Source organism: Pleurodeles waltl, chromosome 5 (assembly GCF_031143425.1).
Source record: "Pleurodeles waltl isolate 20211129_DDA chromosome 5, aPleWal1.hap1.20221129, whole genome shotgun sequence".
Taxonomy (NCBI): domain Eukaryota; kingdom Metazoa; phylum Chordata; class Amphibia; order Caudata; family Salamandridae; genus Pleurodeles; species Pleurodeles waltl.
The window spans coordinates 263174305-263183434 of NC_090444.1; the positions used below are offsets into that span (position 1 = coordinate 263174305).

General features: G+C 40.0%; 1 protein-coding gene across 2 annotated transcripts in view; it reads left to right on the forward strand.

Moving 5' to 3' along the window:
• Window positions 1–8860, forward strand: part of DYNC2LI1 (dynein cytoplasmic 2 light intermediate chain 1) — a 271075-nt gene extending 262215 nt beyond the window's left edge. For both annotated transcript variants that reach the window (XM_069233995.1, XM_069233996.1), the window contains one exon: window positions 8605–8860. In XM_069233995.1, the coding sequence (XP_069090096.1) occupies window positions 8605–8673 (69 nt within the window). In that variant the 3' untranslated portion in view covers window positions 8674–8860. The remainder of the gene's footprint in view (window positions 1–8604) is intronic.
• The last annotated feature ends 270 nt before the right edge of the window (window positions 8861–9130 follow it).

Genomic DNA, 9130 nt, shown 5'->3' on the forward strand with positions numbered 1-9130 from the left:
CTTTATCAGATCTGTGCAAATCTGTATAGTTTTTCGAATTCAAACTTGAACATTTCAAAATATATTTTGGATGATTGTACTTTCATCCTTTTTTATGAAAAACAACTGAAAACACCTTCTTTTCTACCCTGCTAGTAACTGTTTAGAAAAATTATAGTATAGAATATACAGTAGTCCTCTAAAAAAGTTACACTTTTTTTGCAGTAGGGAATTACCTGAGTTGGGGTTTATTCAGAGCATATGAGCTGTATCAAAAATCATTTTTGAGTAGATCAATTTCAAGTCTTTGTTGGTAAGATAAGACAGTGCCTTCTCCAAACACCTTTTGTCTGTGTTATGAAAAAACGATTCTGGAGGTGTTAGTGCGTGCCAAGAACGTTTATGTACATGTATTGTGTGATATCCTGTGCTGGTGATGTGTTACTTTGCTGCGCCGTTAAACTTTCAATTAGTTGTTATTTTGCTCTGTGCGTGTAATTGTATTATGTTCTTTTTTTCTTTACATACATCAGCATATTTCACTGCTACATGTCAAGCTTAAAGCAGCCTTTAAACGTCCTGTAACACACAAACACCACTGCCTAAAGTTGTAAAATAGAGCTACTACAGCTCTTCAGATGTTTGAAAGTCACCCCAAAACTGTGGCCGAGAGCATGCATTAACTTAGTGCTGCCAGTGCTCACTGTATGTGATACGGCCCTATGTCAAAAGCATTAAACATTACCAGAAAGTAGAATGGACTGTGCACCTCACACGGGACTTCCCTGTCACTCAACTGTGTATTCTTGAGTTCATGCCTCAGCACTTAGAAATGAGTGGTTCAATGCACTGTTGATGCCAAAGCATCACAGTCACCGTCATCAACCTGCCAGCCAATGGAAATATTTTGTTAACCGAGATTTGATTTTCAGGCTACAAATTATGTGAGAACTCTGCCCAGTTTTGCTAAAGTTGCAGACTTGCAAGGAGAATTTAGCCTCCTACAAACATGCACAGTGTATATACTCTGCAAGCAGCTCATCATCCACAAATACATATGCGTGCCTGAAGGAGGGCTGTGCATAAGGCACGTGGTGCGCTTCCTTTCCTCTGTAGGCCCTTCTTTAATATTAAAGCATTGTGCCCATGTCCACTGCTTTAGTATTAACTGGATCTCACATGAGCCATGTGGGTGGAGGAACAGAGCCCGTTTGCATTAGCAGGCCCGCCGGGTCCCTAGACACTTGGTTTAGGGATAGCATTTGTCTGCCCAGGCCATAAAGGGCCTGAGCAAGGAAAATTAAGGATTTCCTTTTTTGTTTTCATGTTTAGCGTGCGTGTTATTTTATGTGGAATTTTAAATAAACACAACAATCTTGTTCCCTTACATTGAGCATACTCCTACACCATGTCAGGAGTACCTTCTACAGCGACAGATACAGTTGCTTTCCTCTGAATAAGGGATACATAGAATTGTGACTGCAGGTCTGGAGCAGTGTTAGATGTATGTATACAGTTCAAAATGCAGACACACATTGCAATTTCTTATGTATAGATTCCTTTTGTGGAGTTTCACATGTACAGTTTCACATTTTCCGAAACTGTTTTTGAGCAGATTAGATAAAATGTTCAAGGACTGTGTCTTTTCTCTGTGAGAAATCCAGGTAATACTTTATGGGTTAGTTAGTTATGGTGGGAACTTCAAAACGTGTTATTTTAGTTTGGCATGTTAGTGATCCCTTCGAGATCCCTCAGCTACAGGGAGTGCAGAATTATTAGGCAAATGAGTATTTTGACCACATCATCCTCTTTATGCATGTTGTCTTACTCCAAGCTGTATAGGCTCGAAAGCCTACTACCAATTAAGCATATTAGGTGATGTGCATCTCTGTAATGAGAAGGGGTGTGGTCTAATGACATCAACACCCTATATCAGGTGTGCATAATTATTAGGCAACTTCCTTTCCTTTGGCAAAATGGGTCAAAAGAAGGACTTGACAGGCTCAGAAAAGTCAAAAATAGTGAGATATCTTGCAGAGGGATGCAGCACTCTTAAAATTGCAAAGCTTCTGAAGCGTGATCATCGAACAATCAAGCGTTTCATTCAAAATAGTCAACAGGGTCGCAAGAAGCGTGTGGAAAAACCAAGGCGCAAAATAACTGCCCATGAACTGAGAAAAGTCAAGCGTGCAGCTGCCACGATGCCACTTGCCACCAGTTTGGCCATATTTCAGAGCTGCAACATCACTGGAGTGCCCAAAAGTACAAGGTGTGCAGTACTCAGAGACATGGCCAAGGTAAGAAAGGCTGAAAGACGACCACCACTGAACAAGACACACAAGCTGAAACGTCAAGACTGGGCCAAGAAATATCTCAAGACTGATTTTTCTAAGGTTTTATGGACTGATGAAATGAGAGTGAGTCTTGATGGGCCAGATGGATGGGCCCGTGGCTGGATTGGTAAAGGGCAGAGGGCTCCAGTCCGACTCAGTCGCCAGCAAGGTGGAGGTGGAGTACTGGTTTGGGCTGGTATCATCAAAGATGAGCTTGTGGGGCCTTTTCGGGTTGAGGATGGAGTCAAGCTCAACTCCCAGTCCTACTGCCAGTTCCTGGAAGACACCTTCTTCAAGCAGTGGAACAGGAAGAAGTCTGCATCCTTCAAGAAAAACATGATTTTCATGCAGGACAATGCTCCATCACACGCGTCCAAGTACTCCACAGCGTGGCTGGCAAGAAAGGGTATAAAAGAAGGAAATCTAATGACATGGCCTCCTTGTTCACCTGATCTGAACCCCATTGAGAACCTGTGGTCCATCATCAAATGTGAGATTTACAAGGAGGGAAAACAGTACACCTCTCTGAACAGTGTCTGGGAGGCTGTGGTTGCTGCTGCACGCAATGTTGATGGTGAACAGATCAAAACACTGACAGAATCCATGGATGGCAGGCTTTTGAGTGTCCTTGCAAAGAAAGGTGGCTATATTGGTCACTGATTTGTTTTTGTTTTGTTTTTGAATGTCAGAAATGTATATTTGTGAATGTTGAGATGTTATATTGGTTTCACTGGCAATAATAAATAATTGAAATGGGTATATATATTTTTTTGTTAAGTTGCCTAATAATTATGCACAGTAATAGTCACCTGCACACACAGATATCCCCCTAACATAGCTAAAACTAAAAACAAACTAAAAACTACTTCCAAAAATATTCAGCTTTGATATTAATGAGTTTTTTGGGTTCATTGAGAACATGGTTGTTGTTCAATAATAAAATTAATTCTCAAAAATACAACTTGCCTAATAATTCTGCACTCCCTGTAATGCTGAACTTGCAAGAGCTGTCCAAATGCACTTGATTAATTGATTTCCGCAGTTTGGTAGTAGGGTGATCCCTGTTGTACAGCATTGCTTTAAACGTTGAAGTGCTGTAAATGAAAATGTATAGTATAGGCTCTGTAAACAAAATTAGGTTAGTGGCCTTAGTTTCAACTATTTATGTCGATTTTTCAGAAATAATAAGATAACCTAAAGTAACCCAAAAGCTTGGCATTGCGTATTACCTTATCTGCACGCCTTGGACTTTGTGAAATATTTTTCCTGGTAATAACCTTTTCATTTTTTATCAAATGGCCAGTAATGACCCATAACTAGCCATATGAGTTCCCAGCACATGTTACTATAGTTCACTGACCTTCAGTAACCGCACCAGATCTACGCTTTAAACTTTCCTGTATATGGTGGGGAAATTATTTTGTCTAATGGACTGTGGACTTCCAAATCATCATTGCTCAGATATGAACTCTGTGCTGTGCAGCATATTTTTTACTGGCTATGTCAGTGTCAAAAAACTATCTGTTAAAAACAGTATACTCAATACAGAAAAAGAACAATTGAAATTATTATTTATTTCGAATCACTGCAAACAAATACATGCACTTGTTGGACAATCATCGATTTTCGCCTGCTTAAGCTTTCTGATTTAAGGAGCGACTAGCCTGCTCCACAAGACACAATGAGGCTCTCAATTAGCGTGCTGTTGACACGAGATAAATACAATAAATCTGGTTATTGCACATGTCTACCGTTCTTCCAAATTAACAGTGATGTGGTAATACCACAGTTCAGTTCTTTATGGATGGATGTGTTTATTAAGGATTTTTTTAAAGCGCTGCATGGCTTGTACATCTTGATGGCTGGAACAGAAAGTTATAGATCATTAGGGTTAGGTAAGTGACCATGTCCAGTATTCAGTAGCAACCCCTGTTCTGTGCAATACTCGATTCCAACCCCTGTTCCCTACAATATTCGATTGCAACACCTATTCAGAGCTGATTTCAGAAGGCAAATCTGAATATTTCAGTTTTCAAAATACCTAGAGACGATACCACCAGCAAAAGGCTAGTGGTGAGTTCACACGCACAATTCTGGAATGACCTGCGGTGATTTTTTCTTAAGTTGTTCTGTGTTGTTGGGCTAGAAGCCTTGAATCCTGGGGTATTACAACACCTAGCATTTGTGTTGTTACTGCATCACAGCAATTCACTGCAGTTAAGGTCAGGCTTCTAAATGCGGTCTAAATAAAGCCACTGCACTTGGTCCTGTCTCTTTATTCAAGTGAGTGAGGACAGGAAGTTCAACTGTTGAAAGTTTGAGGCATTTACAGTAGGTGGTGTGAGCACAAATATCTGAAGAATTTTAGGAAAAAATATTATCCTCTTTGTTGTTCTTTCTCACCTTTCAATTCAGGTTCATTATTTGAAGTGTTTATTTGCTACAGTAGTGTCCTTTTGTTTGAATAATGCATACTTAAGAAGTCTTCTGTAAGTGTATAAAGTAACTAATGCACAGTTAACTCTATTACCTACGACAGCCAGTAGGTAGTTAAAGTTAGGACCGGCTTTTTCAACAGATGAAGCATGTTTTTGTTTTGCTAATAACTTTATCGCCGTTTGACGATTCTTCTTGAAATTTTCACTTTAGATGATGTGTGAAAATTGTTGTAAAGCAGGGGCCCGAGAAAGGGGGGGTTCCCAAAACATTTTTCAACGTGTGTTGTCTATGGGGATTTTGAAATTTTTAGACACAACTACAGCCTGAACCGCTGACCGGAATTGCACCAAATTTAGCAGAAACCTAGATCTTGGTCCAGAAAGAGCCCTTTTTGGTGTAAGTATGTTAAGTCGTTTCAGAGTTATTAAAGGAAAAAAATATAGATATCTAGTGATGCAGTTCCAAACCCAAAAGCAAGGCCCCGATTGGCTGGCTGCAACCTGAAAGGAAAGTTGCATCAGATGCCATTTTGTCTCTCAGCTGGGCCATGGGGAGAAATTATAAATAAAAAGTCACATAAAGGCTCAGGATAGAGGCATCCTAACCCCGTAGGAAACATCGAGGGGTCTATGAGGGACCCCTTATGGGCAAACATTTGCCCAAATAACTTTTTTTGGGCTGATCCGCGTATCGACTGCAGCTCTTGGCCCGACTCCTAATGTAGAATTGCAAAGGAGCAGGGTATCTGTAGGCCAATGTAAAAACAATGCACTCACTCACATAGCAAACCTTGGCCTTTCACAACCAAAGGGTGTGCCTGGCGGTGGTGGTATTAACAAATGGTAAATATATATTGCTTTAGTTTAAAAAGCATAGACATTCACTGAAAAAAACTTAAGTTTACAAGGACATTATAGTTAGAGTTAGGGTCACATTTTACACACACAAAACCATAGAAATTCAGCAGTTATAGTTTTTTGTTTTTGTTTTTTAAACTCTTTATTGATTTTCACAGTTTTTTAAACACTGGATCATGACCCCAGTGTTGCAGTACCTACACACATTTTGCATTAGTATGTTGCTTAATATCAAGTTCCCGCCACCGCCCCTACCACCCTATCATGCTCATGTTCTTTTGCACCCACATATCAATTGTACATCAGACCTAGAAGCAATGGTCTGGACTCTAGATTCTGCAAAAGCTCCTCTGGTCTGCCCGCCTGATGGCCGAGGTCTTGGCCTGTTCCCCAGTGGATCTTTCCTACTTCTTCTCTAGTCTGGTTATAGGTTTAACTGGGATTCTAGAATAGTCAATCCTCCCTATGGCCCTCCACCACGCTTCTGGTCCTTCTCAGCAGTTATAGTTATACTTATCTGAAGAAACTATAACGCGTGTCGTTAAATAACTTTAGTTCACGAGTTATAGTTTCTTAACATAAGTATATCTATAAGTATAACTAGAACTGTTGAATATCTATGGTTTTGTGTGTGTAAAACGTGATCCTAACTATAACGTCCCTGTGCCCTTTGTTTTTTTTCCAGTGGACTTAGATAAAACATAGTTATAACTCCATATATTCAAAAGTGAATATGTTGCATGGATGCATGTATAGGACATACAAACCCCCATTTCAATTCTATGCTCTAGGTAAGACTCTAAAATGTAAAGATAACATTACAGAAGCACTGTAAGTTTACACAAGCAGCAAAACAGGGAAATAAATTTGTTACATATTTTTGCCACTGCAAAGTTTAGGAAATATCTGGGTATTTGTTGAAGTTGTGTAGCCCAGAGGCAATGAAGCTTATTGGGAATGGAAACCTGACCGTCTCCATATCCTACTTGCATCATCTTTCATTGTACTCTGGGAATGCTTCCTGTGCAATACTAATGACAAAGTGGAGTCCAGATTATTAAATAGACTGGATTGTATTCATGCGTCCATCCAAGAGCTTTAGGACATTCATCTGAATTACTGCATTTCTACACATTAATGGTAGTCAAAGCTTACATGATGTTGAGAGCTTTCCCTTTATTTCCTATCTTGCCTGCAGCATATTCCATACCAGGAATATTCCTGCAATGTACGTGTAAGAAATTGGGTAATAAACTTAGAGGGCCAAGCCCTACTTAAGTAATAAACACAATCCTTGTCCAGGTAAATTACAGAAGTCAGTAAATAAAGCCTTGGTTAACCCTCTGGTAGCTTGGCCCAAAATCAGTCAAGCTTCAGTCAATCAATCATAGATTTGTAGAGCATGACTAATCACCCACAGGGTCTCAAGGTGCTGTTGGTGGGCATGCTGCTCAGTCGAAGAGCCAGGTCATGAGGTCCTTCATGAACTGCTTCAGTGTTGCAATTTGCCTGAACTTGAGAGGTAGTGAGTTCCATGTCCAGGCTGCTAGGTACGAGAAGGATCTTCCTCCTGCTGTGCTTTTTCCGGATCTTAGGGACTGCTGCAAGGGCGAGCTGGGAGGAGTGGAAATGTCTGTTGGGTACGTAGAAGGCGAGGCAGTGGTTGAGGTATGCGGGACCTATGTTGTGCAGTGTCTTGTAGGTGTGGATCAGGAGTTTGTATGTGATGTGCTTGTTGACTGGGAGCCAGTATAGGTCTCTGAGGTGGGAGGAGATGTGTTGGGGGATGTCCAGGATGAATCTGGCTGCTGCATTCTGGACTCTTTATAGTCTTGATTGAAGTTTCTTGGTGATGCCGCCATAGAGTGCGTTGCCATAGTCCAGTTTGCTGGTGACAAGTGCATGGGTGACTGTCTTCCTCGTGTCTGAGGGAATCCACTTGAAAATCTTCCGCAGGAGTCAAAGGGCGTGAAAGCATGATGAAGAGATGGCATTGACTTGGCGGTTCATGGATAGAGAGGAGTCCTAAATGGTGCCCAGGTTGCGTGCACGGTCCGTGGGGACAGGGGTGTTTCCCAAAGCTGTGGACCTCCAGGACTTGTTCCAGGCAGAAGAGGTGGAGCCGATTACCCGGATCTCTGTCTTTTCCATGTCGAGTTTGAGGCAGCTGGCCTCCATCCAGTTGGCCATTGCTCTCATCCTGTTGTGGAAAGCTTAAATTAGAAGTAATGTGTAAAGTATTTATTCAGCACACAAACAGTAGTAAAATGAAAACAGAATACAAAAAAAATCCAACACCCAGTTAGAAAAATAGAGTACATTTTACGAAACTATTTAACGCCAAAACAACAATAAAAATACGTGGTCTCTCTAAGAAGGCTTTTTATTCTAGCCAGTTTAAGATGGTTTGTTTCAATTAAATGTGTTTCCTTGAGTTTCACCACCTGTCTCGGATTTTAAACTATATGTTGTTGCTTAATTAGGTTATTTATACTTCGATTGAGAGCCATGCTCTCCTTAACAAAAGGCATTTCTACCCTAATGACTCTGCGTGATGAGCACACCTTGCAATACAAATAACTACATATGATTTATTTTCTTCTGCTTATATGCTGTGTCCTTACAATTCATTCTGTGGTCTCCAAACTTCGACATCTAGAACGTTCTTCCTTTTTGAACATCTTACAACTAGTCCTAGGTTTCCCCATGCCATTCTCCAAACTGAATATTGAAACTGTTTCCTCACAAAGTGCTAACATCAAAGCCAAGATAAACTCCATTTACAGTCTGGTCTCAAAAAAGTAAATTTCTGTATTAGATTTGCCACATTGCAACCTACCAGTGAAGACAACTTCTATGTGTGTGTTTGTGAGGCGTTCAGCATATATTGTCTGATTTGAAAATAGGAAACAATTGGCTTACTTTTTCATTTTATGTGTATTTATGTTTCGCGCCTTTAGGAACATGTGTGACTATTGTATTTTTTTTTTTTTCAGGAACTTGAGCAATATAAACGGAATGCTTCTAGGTCTTGGAAGGGAATGGAGTTTGAATCTCATACATGATAACACCACAAAGCTGGCAATGCATTTACTGTTTTTACATTTCATACTTTCCAGGCCATCATCATTCTTTTGGAGGGTGTAAATATTTTTAAGCAATGATTCCTAATTTCTTCAACACCACCTTCTTAACTTTCCATATTTGTTACTGTATGATATTTTCAATAAACAATTGTGTCTTCAATACTGATTGCGTCTCGTGATGAAAATGGATCAGGGCTGTGTGGTTTCAAGCCTACTCATGGTGAAAGGTTTACTTTTTACACCGATTGTAGGTTATTCTAATTTTTCTTTATTTAAATTCGTAAGGTGTATTTCCCTATTTTGTGTACTATACAATTATACAATGTAAAATCATATTTTTAAAGACTTCTATGTTAAAGAAAAAAAATGAGTCTGATAGAAACGTCTAGCGCAGATTCCTTACCTTTGAATCCTCCCCAGGCGTCAGACTGGATCT